A 17471-nucleotide genomic window follows, 5' to 3' on the forward strand; every position below is an offset into this window, starting at 1 on the left:
TTACATTGCAGTTGCAACAACAGGAAAAAAAAACTCAAGAGTTCATCACAGGAAGTAGAGGCTATCCCTAAATCTGGTGTGTGAAAAGCCCACATATCACATATCGTATTGTCGTTACACCGTTTGGATAAAGATTTACAGGTAGGCTTCATGTGCACGCCTTGAGTCCTGCTGAGCATAATAGAGACACTGTGTCTGCCACAGGATGCAGGGTATGACATATTTCTTAAAGAATGTCTGGCACTGATATGGCTTGCCGTTCGTGTTACCCCTGAAACCCTAAACCACACCTACATGCATACGCCAACACAAGCACAGCGTTTACACACAGTAGTCAGTGGAGCTGCTCACACACAAACACACACCTGGCTGACTCTCAAGGTCAGAAGTGTGATCAGATGTTCCAGCAACTGCAGCAACATCTGATGAGACCATGCAGAGCCAATGTTCATTTTGACTTCCTCCATTAACTAAATGTTAATAAATTACCCACAGAAGAGTTTTCTGGCTTAAATAAACTTTTAAAGGCATGGCTGAAAATTGATATGTTGATTTTAATTTGGTTTTATGAATAAAAATCTGAAAATCATGGCCTGCATTTACATTGACTTTGATATTCCCAATGAAAGCCCAGTAAAAATGGATGTCACCTGCTTAGCAAAGCGAGTCTGTCAGTGTGTAGTGAAGCCTCGATAAACGCTGCTATTCTGTTTGTTGGAGAGGATTAGTGATTAATTTAACGCAAATTTACATTAAAAAACAACTTCACTATCTTTTCAACACTGAGCACTATTCAATAAATAAGAAAAAAATGTAAAATTAATATAGGAACAGCTGGAAATCTAGATATGGTTGCCCACCTAAACCAACAATATTAGTTGTGCATTTCGCAAATGTGGCCTTTATGGAAGAGTGGCATCAGGAAAACCATTGCTGAAACTTTTGCTATGTGTCAAATGCAAAACAAACAAACAAAAAAAAAAACGTAGCACATTTTATATCATGAAACACATCATGTTCTTGTTAAAACATGCTGATGGCTGAATCAGGCTGTGGGGAAGCTTTTCATGGAAGCTTGTCAGAGTTGATGGGAAGATGTATGAAGATAAATACAGCGCATTCCCGAAAGGAAACTTGTTAGGAAGGAAAAAAAAAAACTACTTAAGAGGTTCACTTTCCAACAGGACAGCATCCATAAAGACAGAGAGAGAGGAATGATGACATAGATTAAATCAAAACAAAATGATGTACTAGAAAAATCCAGTCAAAGTCAACAAGTCAATCCAATTGAAAGTCTGGTAGGACTTTAAAATCGTTTTTTATACTTTACTAATACTGTGATAAAATGCAAAAATGTTCAATCGGTTTGATTCGTTTTGCCAGGAAACCTATTTGACCCAGGCTGTCATGCAGGTTATCACAGTATAGGTTTAGCAAGAGCAAAACTGTAAGAAAGAGTCTGCTAATATGAAATATGAACCGCTACCCCACATTGAGAAAGCAGCACATTTTTTCTCCCAATCATAAAGTTTATATGTGACACTGCATGCATGTCTGAGAGCAATCACTCTTAACATGTGGAGGTAAAGAGAGCCCGCCTTGAAGCCAGCTGTGCACCAGAACAAAGAGGCGAGCTTTGCACAACAGCCAGATCTCGCTCTGTTGTCTTTGGCAGCGCTGGCTGAACATGAGGGGAATAAGACTCCTGCTGACACCGCAGTCAGATCTGCCAAACAGGAAACAACCTCAGATTTACACTTCCATCCATCGAAAAGGGTCCATCAATGTCAAACACTCACTGAGGTCTGGCAGTGTACAACACACTCACGTAAATCGATCACATGTTGGCCAAAAACTGGCTTTAAGTCTGGTTTGGTTTAATGTGGAATACTGATGTACAGTTTATGAATATATGCAGGGCTCTTATTGCGTGCAAATGTCACACAAGATTACAATAAAGGAAGCCTGGTGAAAACTAAAGACTTTAAAATGATTTAACTGCTGTCATAATAAACCACGTCCAAGTGCTGCGTTGGAATTGGTTTGTAGTGCGTGTACTTGTATGGTTTTCTTCTTCATGATATTTATTGATGGGAAAAAGGTCAAATTAGCTCCACAATGTCATACTTTTCAGGGCCATCCAGACCAACAAGAAGCCTACCATCAAACCAGTGAATACCAGTGGCTGCAGAGCCTCACATAAATATAAAATTAAAGCTGAAAAGAAAACTTGTTTGTGAAATACAAAATCAAACCACAATTTGTTGTACTTGACTTGGACTAAAGCCAGTTACAAGTATTCGCTGCGTATGTGTATTATTTGGAAATTACTAAAGATTTTGCTGATGACCACCGTCCCAGGAAACTCCAAAGTTCCTGATCGGATAAAATACCATCATGTGACTAACTGGAGTAATGCAACATTTGTATATTTTAGAAAATGCACCAGGATATAGAATTATTTTTCCATTTTTTCTATAAATCATACTATTTCTACAGCCAAAATAAAGACAATGTTATGTCTTAAGGTACACGCTTACTTGGGTGAACTAAAAACTTTAGTGCAATGAGTAAAAAGACAATTTAATGAAATGATTGATGACAGACTGTAGGTGTGGTTTCCGACTCAGTTAAAAATGTGATTATGGTCCACTGAAGGATAGACTGGAGATATTTTACCTTGTGACAGATGAGTGACTTTTCACATGCTGATGGAGAATATTTTGAGACAGCAAGGGGAAAGTTTTATGACAGTTGTTGCTTGAGGCAATATTCAAGCTGAGAACTGAAGCCAAAACTGACTACCGAATAATTTAGTCTTCAACGTACAGAAAATACATCTGTTCGTCTATTAAATACATAATATACAAAACTAAGAGTTAAAATTATTCAATGTTTTGAATACAGATTGTGATATTTGGGAGTATTTCTGTTGAAAAAGTCTTGCTTTGTTCTTTGGGATTATCAAATGGGGTTTTTGTTACCAGTTTTGGCCGAGGAAGAGACTTTTTTTTATTATGTTAAATTATGAACACTGACTATTACAGAACCAAGTGAGGCCTGCAGTGCTTCAAATGTTGTTTTGGGTTCATTCAGGAGGCCGACCATCGCTGGGAAGGTTCACATGTTCCACGTTTCCCTAATTTGTGGAAAAATTGTGGTACATCGAAATCCCAAAGTCTTGAGACTTAAAGTGTTGCTCTTTGAGGCTTTATCTGGATGTGGCTAGTGAAGTTAAACTCATCACCCCATTCCGCACAAAAAAAAAAATTGGTTAGTCAATCAATTAACCTTGTCTAATATTAGCATCTGTTGGATGATCTGATGTAAGCGTGACAAAGCAGCAAAAGCAGAAGAACTCGGTAAATGAGGGGAAATACTTCTATAAGTTTCTATAAACATCTAACTTTCACGTCACACTTGTCCATTTCCTTTAGCTACTGGACAATGTGGTAGGTGTGGACCCAATCTCTCTCTCCGTTCACTCCAACTTTGAAGTGTCGCAGAAACCCTTTCTTGTATGCACTGCAGTGAAAGTAATGCTTTTATTCAGTTTATTAGCCTCTGATGCAAAACAAACCGCAAGTTGCATTCACTGTGAAATTTCTAGTTCTGCTTGTTTCCAGTGGTGTTTAAAACGAGCCCGGGCATAGCTGTAGAAGCTTCCTGTTCAGCTCGCTGCATCTGTCTGCTCCACACTGCCATATGTGTGTCCGATTACACGCTGCAATTTCTGCTATACCACAGCCGTGCCTTGATATGTTTATTTAACATGGCCATCCTTCCTTCCTGCTCCCAGACATAATGTCCATTATCGAGCCGTGACTGCGGTTCTGCTCTTCTGATTTCTTCCAGTTGTACGCAGTGGGAAATCCATGCAATATATGAGAGGAAGCAACTCCGATTTTTGTGTTTTTTCATTTGAGCGGATGCACATGTGAGGGACTTTGAGGGGGTGGGAGAGATGGATCCAAGAAAGTGTGGGACTGCTGACACAGCAGATGGGAATGTTTTCCTTTGGGTTCGGAGAATTCCGTAGAGATCTAAAGGCGGGATAACAGGAGAAGGATTGTGAGTGGGAATGTGTCAGTTTCTAAGGGAGCAATCAGCATTGTTGTCTCCTCTTGTGTCTCTGAAGAAGATAAGCTTGTCAATGGCATTTGAGGTTAAGCGCTGCAGGGGTGTCTGGATTCAGTGAGGATCAGGTCTGGTGGGCTGCCAAACAAACGCCTGCATCGGCAGCCTGTCATGAAACATTCAGTGATGGATGTTGTAACACAGAAAAGCTAGGATAGCAGAGGAATAAAAAAACAAAGATGAAGTAGGTCACAAAAACCCAGAAGAAATCAGTTAACGGCGGTGTTTAGTAAACACCCTTAAAGTTCATGCTGCTGGTCCAGAAAATCTGACGCAAAGTGGGTTAGCCTCCTCCATATGGCACCAAATACCGTCGAAGGCAAAAGGAACGTGGGTGGAGGAGGACGCAGAAGCGCCAAGGAGTGGATGAGTAAACAGGAAGAACAAACACATTAAAGATGAAAGATAACAGAAAATTGTGGTTCATGAAAATTCGAAGTGTTCAGGGAAACACAAACGCAGAGAAAGTTGGGCTAAATCTGAACCAGATGCCTAGGTGGATCCCAGATGTGCGCAAGCAAGAGTCAGAGCACACGAGTCCTTCTGTTGGAAGTGAGTCAGAGTGGAGCGCATTACTTCTTTATTGGTCACCTAAAAGAGCGACACCTTCCATATAACAAGACAAATATCTTCTTCTCCTGCACGTTTAGGTGGACATGCACCATAAATAATGTCATTTGTGATGCAAGGAGCATAATAATTTGCAAAATATATCGAGGGAATAGCTTTAAAGGCAATTAATCCTTCTCCATTCTCTGCCCGATTGGCCTTCGCGGTCCATGCCTCTTCTTCTTTTGATGTCATTTATTTACTATTTACCCCATATTTCTTTCTCAGGCTTCCTCCCTCTTGTGAACATCCTTCTATAATCCATATGAAGTACAGTTTTTTCAGCTAAACGAGGCCAAAGTGACCAGTGACGGGTACATATGTTAATGTGGGATTAATCATGGATCCCTCAGTCAGTAGGAACAGGATATAGGAACAAAGGCTCTCATACTTTCTCTTTTTGTTTTTTGTCTTGTAAAACCAAACCAGTTTTTTTGTTTTGTGAAAAGGGGTTGGCAGCTCCAGATAATCCCCACCCTGTGAATAAATGACAAGCCACTTGTGGCTTACACATGTCTTTTCAGAGAAAAGGAACTGAAAGTGTGCTACTAGAGATGGACCCAAAGTCCAAAATGCATTCTTGACTTCAGTTTTTGTAAAGCTATAAGTGTCATGATCTGAAGGTTATGATTTGTTTTTCCTCCAGTCTGTTTCCCACAGTTGGTACTCTTCTTCAGAAGTGGCTGACACTAAATAATCTAAATTATTTAGTGTCGGGTTCGAGAGATGGTGAGGTGTGTGTAATTCTGGTTCTATGTAGGTTTGAATGCACCTACTGAGTTGCAGTAGGTGCATTCAAACTTCAGTGTTGATGTTACCAAAACCTGGTAGCTGCTGAACTATGTTGGATTAACACACACCAAAATTAGCTAAAATACGCTGCAGTAAAAGTTATATATTTTCTTACAAATAACCCCAATTCTGAGTTCATCTTTAATGAAGTTATTTTGATGACTAAAACTAAGACTGTCAACTCACTGATCTTAATGCAAAACTCATTAAGTTACATTAGCTTTATGCATGTATGTATACATACAATTATATCTAAAAAGGTTCGTCTAAGTATGTCTTAATAGTCTTTGTGACAGTTTTATTAATTACAACAGTGTCTGGTCCTGCAGATTCCTCTGCTTGTGTGATTTTATTACATCTACATGGGGGTTTGAACTCTACAGACCTCAAACTTATGTTTTGAAGGCTTAATCTCTGTGAAACTCAAGAAAAGATTTGTCAGCAAAGATTCATCACCCATTATACAAAGGCATGGGACCAACCTACAACATGAACAAAAACATGGGTTTGAAATAGGGCTGGGACTTTCAACGTGTTAATGTAGATTAATTAACCAGATACATTTTTACCCAGTTCATCATGTTTTTCCTCATATGGCAAAATGATTTGATGGAATGCTTTCTTTGTGTGCAAATTCTGCAAAAGTAAGTTGGTGTTTCACTGGAACTACTCAAGCCTAAAACACCATCTCATTGCAAAACAGCAAGCGGAGACGTCACCGTTGCTAATGTTAGCGTTCAGTCGATAGTTCTAATGAAGTGTTTTTTTCAAAGTTACATGAGTGATCAGGTGTACCTGAAACACTTTAAAGCAGAATGGTTGCAACAACACTTTGCACCAATTCAATCAAATTTAGCTAGCTAAAAGCAATGACTATCTTTGTTTATAAACAGATACATTAGTTAATGTGTTTGGCACCAATTTTGAATTGGTTAATTAACTCTACAATTACCTCGATGAACATTTTTTAGCATCCCCCACCACTAGTTGGATCAGACAAAAAAAATTCTGCGTAAAAGCCGATTGCATCAGCATGAAGAAGGAAAAATGTGGGCAATTTAGTATCAAGATTTTATTTGAATCTCAAATGTTCTTAACTGCTAAAATTTTGTTAAAATTTCCTGAAAGTGCAGATGGATGAATGTAAATAACAGAGAATAAAAGTTGTCCGATTGGTTTTATGTTTCATATAAAATCCATTAGAAACTCACCTGAAATATCTTTCTTTGATTTTAATTTTAGAAACTGGTGAACAATTTCTGAGTAAAAAACATTTTCTAGATTCAGTATTAGTCTTAAATAAGGGTATATTTAATGGGATACGCATACATCTGAAGGCTGCAAAGCATTCAGTGTTTCTTAGTGAGAGCAGGCTGAGTGATCAGACTGTTACTAAAGATCAATTCGTTTGTTAAATGAATAGGTTGCAGAACTGGCAGGGCCAGTCGTCCATGTACCCCACCTAACACTTGGAAATCACACATAAAAACACAAAGACAATAAAAAGACAAAAACAAAACTGAAGTTCTATTGCCATTTTATTTTATGAAATACCACAGAGGACCATTAAAAGAAGAAAAGACAACCACATTAAATCAGGTTTTGGTTGCTTGTGTTACTTTCTACACTGCAGGAAGGAAATCAGACGTCTGGGACTAAGTTAGCCTTTCGGGCATTAATAACAAATAAAAAACACAACTTGAAGATATGAATACGTTTGTTGAATGTGGACTGGTTACCTGTGTCAACACATGCAAGGGTTTCTTTTTGTAAAAAAACAGTTTGAATTTTCTATCACCTTTTTTTTTACAGAAAGTGATAGAATGAAATTAGTTTTCTTGGATTGCATAGATTTTTTTCAGCTAACAAAATAGCTGAAAAAAAAGCTAAAGAACATCACCTGATGTGGAAACGGGAGGACCACCTGTCACTCTTATTGAGGTAGTTGTATTTTAAAACTACAGTTTGCAGCCTTTCACTAGCTTGGCTGCAGGCTGGCTGACTGGGTAGGTAGTAATTACAAGTAACTTATTAACCTTCTAATCCCACAGTAATATATGTGGGCACCCTATAGGGTGCAGAATGACAGAAGAGAATATTATTCGTCATAATAGTATTTTTGAAGCTTGAAAATTACAGTACATCAAACTCTGCATTCCTGCAGAGTACGGACAGAAAAACTACACTGAAGTCATTGGGTTTAGGAAGCTGACAGTGTGTGAGCTTTAACAGGTTGTGTAGGCTGCTTTCTTGATTTAATCAGTGATAGATAATCCTGTTTTATACACAGGTGCCACACCAAGTCCCCTCTGCCATTACATGCAGCAGGGTGGCAGAGAATCTGCTGCAGCATGCATTCAGAGGGACGGCCCACGAGCTGGAGCGACGCTCTCTCATGCACATGACAACCTATATGTTGGCTGAGAAACGGAGGTGAAGAAATGACCGGCAGGGACAAAGAGGACAGGAACACAAAGTAAATGAAGCAAGTACTCACCACTGAATAATGTAAAAACATTTTACATTTTTAAATTATGGCATTGGGTATCTCAGTGAGCACGCTGTATCCCTAAGAAGAAAGCAGAACCCCAAGCAGGAAACCCAGGTTTGTGAACACAGCTGTAATCTGTGCACTCTCGGCTTCAAAGTCAACAAATACTTTAACCACCACACAAACCACAGCGGGAGAAAAGAGTCTTTATGAGCAAGATGTGTGGAGAATCTCTCGTCTACTTCCTGCTTATTATTGCCTCAAATCACATGGGGACATTCTTAAGAGTACGCTTGAGATATACAACCATCCATTTCCTAAAACTTTTTTTTTTCATAATTTGAATAATAATCTGAACCTACCTACATTTCTTCCTTCTTTCAGTCCTTACTTCCTTCTCAGTATTTAGTTCACCTTAAAAATATCTGCTATAAATTCAAAGTGAACTCACAGCGAGGGCTTTTTATGTTTTAAAATTGGCATAAAGGAGACAGGCTTTTGAAAGTTGAAAATGGAGAAACTAGAAATTTTTAGAAGAAATTTTGTAGGAAACCTGTGGGACACAGAAGGCAGTGCAAATGTTTTAATCCTTTATAGGAATAATTTTTCATGCTCCTGACATGAAGCAATGAAACGCTCCACTAAAGCCTGGACTTTTACACTCTCAATGGGAGCTGAAATATTTATGTGAACGTATGGGTGCTGGAAAAATTAATACAGTATTTATGGGGCAGCCCATCTATGTTATCTTTTAAATGAAACCTTATCAATAAAAGGAGTGAAGGTCTCCAAGCTGCCATACATGTTGCTTCTGGTGATCCAGACAATGTAGATTTTAAAACTGCTATGTAAAAAGTTTTAATTATTCAAAGGCAATATTTATTGCTTCAAAACACCTGTAAATTTTCTGAAGTAAAATAAAACATTTATAATTAATCTATTTCAGTGCTTTCCAGCCCTGGTCTTCGAGGAACGCTCGCTCCAGATGCTTCCCTGCTTTACTACGTCTGATTCAGGTGACCGTAGTTCAGCAAAACACTTGTCAAGTGAAATCACCTGGGCTTTTTTCTTTATGAAAAAAACTAAAATAAAAATATGTTTGGCACATAAAAGAGTATGTTTATTCAGGTGCTGGAGTCAAACAGAAATCCACTTTAAATGTTTTTAAGGCGATATTTTAAAGTAAATAAAGTTTGAAACATTTGCGCAGTGCAACAGTAAACAGTAAAAAAAAATTACTATAAATATTTCAGCCAGTCAGTGGTCTAAATACTTTGTCTAAATCCTCAAATCCATTCATGTATTATTCTAGATGACACAATGCATCATCTGAGTCAAACCTGACCAGCTTAAAAAACACGCTTGTCATGAAAGCCAGCTTAAAGCTTTGCCATAATATTACATATTGAGTATTCTGGAATTAATCCTGCTGAAATAGATCCTGGGTGTGTGTGGGACCAGATCTGGGTTTCAACACAGCCTTCCTCTACCTTCAATGAAAATGATTTTGCCCTAACAAACAGCCTTTCATATAAATCAGGAGCTTCCACATGTGGAGCGTTACTGACGGCAGGAAACCAGCCAGGCACATATTCAGCACTATGTCTGCATGTCTGCGTGCACGGGTGCATTAGCAGAAGTGCTCGGGAAAGAGTATCATGACATTATCATCTTGATGCGAGTGGTTTGGGATCTGTCTAAACATTTTGACAAGCCACCGATGCTGCAGGCAGGATCTAATGCTGCTGAAGTTCAAAGGTTCACATGCTGCTCTGGAGGACGTCTGGTCCACAAACACAGTCCGGCCAAGGTCCTTTGGACAACTTTAATCAAATTCAACATGTCGATGCGCTTTCTCGGCGCCAATAAATGCAAGGACAATCCTGTGCCCTTCAATTTCAAAGCTCTCCCACCGGCACATGCCGTTAGCAGCTGTGTGCGAACAGATACGAGTCTCATTCTATCTCCCTCCCTCGGTGAGACTAATGGACAGGTACTCTCCATCCCTGCCAATGCCAGTGGTCACGCTTTGGAAACCGGCAGACCCACTTTCCTGCCGCTGCTTGGAAAACACAGCAGGATGAATATTTTACACACTTCACACACAGCTGACCAAAAAAAAAAAAAAAAAAAGGATCCACTAAATCAGACCGGCAATGAGACAGAATGTGTGAAGACAAAAAATTTGAGGCGATGGTGATAATGATGCAGGTAGGAAATAAATATCCAGACACTTAAAAGAAACTAGGCTAGCAGACATTTAAAGGCACTTTAATATGCCAATAAAGGGAGATGTAATATTAAGAAAATGGAGAAAATCTCACATAAAACCACCCAAATGACTTATTTTTACAAGACACAGTCTAGTCTTCAGCCAAGTATAATCCAGTGGTGAGTCATACAAACTGAATTTTCTTTAATTACCATCATTTACTAAACAATATAAAGGCATTCAATTATTCAAGCTATTCCAAAAGTAATATTTTCACCACCAACCTTAAGCTTAATACCAACTAGGTCCCATTTAAAGGCTCAAGAAAACAGGCAGAGACAAGCTGAAATTTATAGTTTGTTTAGATCTGTAAACTGTCAGCTGTACACACAGTGAACTAAACAACACCTAGCAGGAGTCGGCAGCTGCTGTCCCACGTTCAGCTTCTCCATTTGTTTTCAGTAATCATTGAATGCAGATGCCCGACACACCTACACACACACACACATGCTGTTTTTACTGAGTGGATTTTAAAAAATGACTAAATCTACTAAGTTTAACATAATTATATAATATCTGTTGGCATGCGGGGTGAAAAATAAAATAAAATCTTAAAATAATTTTTATCAAAGTACCACAATTAAAACATTTTGCTCGAGTTCTACAAGGTGTGGTAAAATACTGATCTTATATTGATAGTGCAAGATCAGTAATATAATGCACTAGTACTATGTCTGATATGAAGACTTAACAACTTTGTCATTTTTTCTGCTATTTTTAGCATTCTAATTATTCATTCAGGCAGTGAGAGCAAGAAAATGAGCAGATAACAGGAAGACTATGAGAAATGGAGCTTGAGTTCTCTGTTTTATTCTCTTGATCTTTCAACCTCTCTTTGTCATATAATATGCTGAAATTTGGAAATATTGGCAACCTTTTGGAAACATCAATGTTAACAATCTACACTTACTAAAGAGTACAAACAGACACTATATTGGAGTACTGCTAGCAACACTAACTATTTTAAATGCTAATACAAAATGCTAAAGAGAGCTACAAACGTAGCAAATTTTGTCTTTGTTCTAAAAAGTAGTTCCTTTTTTTTTGCCGGGAGCGCCAATAAATGTAGAGTGACTCTCCCCTGACACTTCTTTCGGATCGGAGAGCGACAGAAAAAAGAATTACACAAAAACTGATTCTCTTATCTCTGCAGCCCTTCTCCTCCTTCATTCTTAAATCTCCTGCCCTCTTTACCCCAGCTCTCAGTTGTCTGTCTTTCAGCAGCTGCAGGTCGGCTACAGCTCCCACCCACCATGTGCGTATTAATAGACTCATCACAAAGATTCAGTCAATTAAATGTCCCAATTTTAACTGTGAATGGCTCAGTCGACACATTATATAATGCCGCTTGTTCTTGTGGGTATAATTATGCTTTGCAGAAACGGAAGTACAGAAGTATCGCTGCTGCTTTTTAGCTGGAGCGATAGATATGAGGGCGGACCTGTGTTTGTGTTGCCCACTTCACGGCATTGCCAACTCTTAAAAGCGGAGTGCTAAACTTCTCAAGCAAAATCGTATTACAATGGTTTGGTGACGACAGAACTGAGGGACACAGTTTGAGGGAATCTTTTCAAAACAGAATGAATGCAGCGGATGACTGCTGAATAAGGGGCATGGCACAATGATGAAAACAGGAACAAAAAGATGTCTGTTATGAGTATGCAATCCTCACTAAAATGCTCCTTAATCTGCTTCTCGTTGTGCACACACAACTTCTGCCCACGGACAAGTTCAGACCTGCAGCATCAGGGTGTATGTGAGCTCTTTAAACTTCACGAGGAGGAAGACAGACAGGACCGGTTCTCGGCTTCTTTTATTTCGCGTTTCCCCAGAGCGACACAACGAGACAAAAGGAGAAAGAAGAAAGTTGGATGAGAGTAAAAATAAATATACTGGAAAGTTCTGCAGCAGCTGACTTTATTTACCTGGCTGCGCCACGCAGGACTTAAAAACAGGCCAGCTGCTGTTTTTAGAACAAATATTCCTTTTAAAAAGATTAAAAGATTTTTTTTTTCTGGGATTATGGAGATTTTGTGAAACCATTTTATGGCCGAGCTTAAACTCTTAATGGTCCAGACCAAGGGTGTAACTTTGTATTGCAAGCTGATGGTGACTAGGAGGAGCCGGGGGGCGCTGATGCACTCACAGTTACTGGAAGGCCATTTTTTTACATTAGTGCTAAGAATAAAACCAAAACTTGCATGTGAATGACAGACAGTCTTATTCAATAAATTAGGATATACATCCTAATCAGGCTTATCAGATTAATAGTACCTTTCAAAAATAAACCTTTACCAGGTGTTAAACATACTGTAAAATATAAATATGTTACAACGGAAGTAAACTAATTAATCTATATAATGTCTTTCGCTTGGAATTGCTGACAAAGGAACTTTTCAGTCATGTTCTAATTAATGGAATAAGTTTGCCATTTGCTCAATGTTTGCCTACAGTTGAACACAGTTTCATAATTCAGCCATATTTTTTGTGAATAATTATCACCTAGTTGCCTTTTATTGTCTGACTTTATCAAGTGCTGAAAACATAAACAACATGAGGTTCTGCAACAACCAGAATGTCATTAAACGTTTCAAAAGCAGAGTAAGTAACGTCTGTGTAAACCAAATGAATCCTTGTTGGTGCAAACTTTGTACTTTTCAATTATGTGATTCTGACTCCACAGCTGTCCCTCATCTGGTTGGCAAAACCTTTTGTCCTGCTGAATTTCACATCGGAGATGAGAGATGATGTATCTTTAATCTACACAGTGTGCGGCGCAGAGAGAACTTCCGGGTCAGACCACTTGTCAAATCTGAAATGATTGGTGAGGAGAGCGGCCATTGATATTAAAATGGTACATATTAAAATGTGTCTTAAAGCTGAGATGCTGACGTTCGGATGTAAAAAAATATATATTATCTCTGCATATAGCTCTATGAATAGTTTGGTTTCTGTCAGTTCTGTAAAGATACAAGAGAGAACAAGGTGAATTTCTCTTTTATATTGACCAATAATTTAATTTTACTGAATTGTCACTGCAGGAGCCATGGTTTAAAATTTGACAAGCTTTAACTTCTATATGCTTTATGAAATATTTCATCCTATTCGATGACCGCTGTGACTATCGCCACGTTCTACAAAGAAATGATGTAAGTTGTCCTGGAAGAAATGTAGAAAAACAGGTGGTTAAATTATATTTTTCTCTTCTTTTATATATTATATTTTTCTCAGTCTGTCAGCTTCATGGCAAGCGCAGGCTCGTTGCCACGGCAACCAATAAACACCTGCACTCCTGATTGACAGTCAGGAAATCAATGTGGGCCTTATTTACGTGTTAATTAAACTGAAATCCACCAAACTGCGCAGCAAGAGTACATGTCAAAGTGACAAAGGTTAAGCTAGCATAGCTGACCTACTCTCCACTGTCTTGATATCAATATATATTTTAATTCAAGCTTTTTACTGACCTGTGAAGTCTGGTCCCTTTGGACTTTGTCATCTTGCTGTCCTAGTGTTGACAACTAATATGAAAACTTTGCGTCCCCCTTCTCAGATTCTTTGCTTGATTGCATCATTTCCCCGCTCAACGCAAAGCAACAGCGCTCGTGGCGCCGTTTTTGTTGCACATAGGAATTTTAAAAAGCATTACCTGGGTTTTAAATGTCGCGTGCAGCTGCTGCCGAGTTGCAAAGATGGAGGCACATAAAGACAAAAAGGGCCAGGAAATATTGATGGGTTCTGTGCCCTTTATGCCAGAGTTGGTGGACATGTCCGCACCAGTCCTTCAGGAAGTTACGCCGATGGACCAGAGTGTCTTCACTCTTACTGAATGTACTTCCCAATGTATTTGGTTCAACGAAAGACATAATTTGGACAATTCTGGTTTTGGGCTGTTTGTGTTGAACAACAATGTCCTGACATTTAACACATGAAGCATTTTTTCTTTGGAAGCTGTTTTTTTTTGTTTGTTTGTTTGCGTTTTTCATGTCTGCACAAGTGCTCCAATCTTGATATAGCTCACAGACTGATTTGTTTTTTTTTTCAGACTTACATACACCACCTTGAAAAAAAATATTCAAACCTCTTGAACTTTTTCTAATTTTGTGACATTATGACTACAAACCAGTTTTCATGCAATAGATCGACTCAAAGCGTTCTATAATTCTCTAATTATTGTTTGTTGGTTCATGCGGACAGGCCTGTTGTGGCAGTTGGGTCATACTATTTTCATATTTAGATGATGAACTGAACAAAACTCTATAATCTTGATTTCACCAAAAATTTCACCAAGTTTGAATGAGTTTAAAGTTGTGTTTTAAATTTATTCACAACTTTTTCTGATCTGTCTCGTGTGTTCCTTGGTCTCTGTTAAGCTTTTCTGGTTTTCTCGCATTCTCTAATAAATAAGGCCTTCGCAGAACAGCTGCTTTTACACTGAAGATAAATTGTAACTGCTTTTTACAAATGTGACTTTTTGAAAACCAAGAAGGGTTTTGTTCTAGGGTATTAAGAGTAAAAGGGGCTGTTTACAAATGCTTCTTTCATTGGCAAAAAATCTGAAAACCATGTAATTTTTTCCCCTTACTCTTCACTGTAATGCTCTACTTTGTGTTGGTCAATCACAAGAAAAGCAGAAAAATTCATAACTGTTTTGGGTTGGCAAAATCTGAAAGAGTGACGTTTGCCAGCGCTGCAGTGCTTTAAAGTGGATTTTCAGACAAAAAAACTGGAAACTGGAATCTTAAGACTCTTGTTTTAGCAGGAGACAATCATCACATCATAAAAAATAAATAAAAACCAGAATTTAACTTTGTAATAGGGCCAAATTATTGTATTTTATTATCATATTACTTATTTAAGGCCTCATAAATGTAAGGGATGTTAGATTGCTGACCGACTTCATTATAATTATGGTACTGTACATGCTCCTGTGATCCAGTGAAGCAACCACATTGGTTTCCTTTGGCTTTTGTGGAATTTTCCAAATACTCTCTTCACAAGAATATGGGAAAGTACAGCATTCGCAAGAAAACACGGAAGTGTTCCACTTCTTCCCTTGAACTGCTGTCTGAGTCATCCATAAACACTTAAGAAAGACTTAAGCAGCAGGTTGGATATCTGCCTCCTAAATTTGCTACGTCGATTGCAAATCACAAAACGAGAAAGCAAGTGGAAACAATTGCTGGAGTTCAAGAAAGCAAGCTGGCAGCAGACGCTGATCTGCAGAAATGAAAGATGGAGGGAAAAATGCAACAAAGCAGTGTGATCCGAAAAAAAAAAAAATCATTTCAGGAAGAACTGATTTATGGGGGATGAACTGGAGCTGCATGGCCTGCTCGGTTCTCCACATTGTCTTCGCCGGACCTCACAGACTGGCACGTGGATTGAGACAGCTGGGAGTGATGGAGGTGAACATCTGGATGTGCGCCTGGCTGCAAGATGAGCTCCGTTGCCGCTGCCTCTTTCAGCCTGGACCCCAGCGCCACCGCTGCCAGAGCGCCTAACCTTCCTTCAAACAGTCCAGACTTAACACAGTTTCTGACCGCAACCTTCAGCACGAGCAAGACGAAAGGACTGCAGCCAGACTGTATGCCACGCTGCAACGCTCTCACACAGCAGCAGGATCTGCTCATGCTGTCACAATGAATGAGTCCCACATATCACAGCGTTATATAGAGGCTGAAGGAGAGTCACTGCAATTTGATTTTGCATGTAAGCAACATGGATCCTGCCTGTGTCTGGACATACCCTCTCATAAATTCTGGGCTAATTAGCCCACATTCAAACAACAGACCACAGAAGACACCACAGCCACTAAGAGCATTCCAACAAACACACCATAAGTCAATATAAATTCTGCATGGTCTCATTTGACGTTTTTCAGCCAAGGCCTGAAAATCTGATCAGAAGGACACATAGGAAACAGACATATGGACAGAAGAAACGCCATCTTATTGTTGCACATGTGCGAAGCATCCTTTCATTCTAATTGTTGAAAACACTACATTAAAAAACAAACAAAAACAAAACAACAACAAAAACCGTGATATATATATATTTTTTTACTCAGTCATACAAAAGAAGGTGTGCCTTTTTTTCCCCCTCCTGCGCACCGCTTAGCAGTACCCTGTGATGTGGAGTCTTACCTGAATCTGGGCGAATCTTTTATACATTCTTCAAAGTCCACCGTCATTTTTGCTGTTGTGATCTTGAATTTCCCACTTCAATCTGCAAATGTCATTGCCCACGGAGGGATGTCGCTTTGACCGTAAAGGATGGTGACGGGTATATCCCCCCCTGACGCACAGCAGCAGCAGCAGCAGTGTGTCGCTTCTCGCCCGGTGGCACCGTGACACAAAATGCGAGATGAAGCAATGCGCGGCGCGGCAGGCGGGGATACTACTACACTGCTGCTGCCGCTGCCGAGGAGGGAGAGGGAGGGGCGTAGCCGCAACACAGAGCCTGAAAGAGGAGGGGAGAGAGTCCAACAGATACACCCTACCCTAACGAGGATGGAAAGGAAGAACCTTTATTAATAATAATAATAATAATAATAATAATAATAATAATAATAATAATAATAAATAATAATAATAATAATAATAATAATAGTGGCACAAACCTAATTAGTATAATAATTTTAAAAGATCTTGCCATCATTTATTGTGTTTTACATGCCAGATTGGTGTTTCCAACCTGACTTTTCACAGCTACTGCATATTCAGGTGTAAATGAGGCTTCATCATTCAAATTACCTTGAAATAGCTAATTGATTGAGGCTGAATTCAAGCTTCAATATCTGCAAAAAATAATAATAAAAAAATATTATCATTATTATAAACAATAATGACAATACACATATTAGCCTGTTAAGTTCACTCTTAATAAAACATCTCAAAAAGAAATCGGCATAAACCAAACCTTCTTATTGTCTCTTTTCCTGCACTATTTAATATGATTTTGTTTACTTTGTAATATCTATCTATCTATCTATCTATCTATCTATCTATCTATCTATCTATCTATCTATCTATCTATCTATCTATCTATCTATCTATCTATCTATCTATCTATCTATCTATCTATCTATCTATCTATCTATCTATCTATCTATCTATCTATCTATAGAATATATTAAAACCAAAGTTTGAATACTTTTTCAGTTTCAGC

At 38.7% G+C, this 17471-nt stretch overlaps 1 protein-coding gene across 1 annotated transcript in view; it reads right to left on the reverse strand.

The window, feature by feature from the left end:
• LOC129356405 (arf-GAP with coiled-coil, ANK repeat and PH domain-containing protein 3-like) overlaps positions 1 to 16672 on the reverse strand; it is a 55587-nt gene extending 38915 nt beyond the window's left edge. Inside the window, exon 1 of the mRNA XM_055025998.1 lies at positions 16448 to 16672. Coding sequence (XP_054881973.1) covers positions 16448 to 16494 — 47 coding nt within the window. The 5' untranslated portion in view covers positions 16495 to 16672. The remainder of the gene's footprint in view (positions 1 to 16447) is intronic.
• Between the last annotated feature and the right edge of the window lie 799 nt (positions 16673 to 17471).

The sequence above is a fragment of the Poeciliopsis prolifica genome, unplaced genomic scaffold (genome assembly GCF_027474105.1).
Source record: "Poeciliopsis prolifica strain line A6 unplaced genomic scaffold, Auburn_PproV2 SCAFFOLD003, whole genome shotgun sequence".
NCBI classification, from domain to species: Eukaryota; Metazoa; Chordata; class Actinopteri; order Cyprinodontiformes; family Poeciliidae; genus Poeciliopsis; species Poeciliopsis prolifica.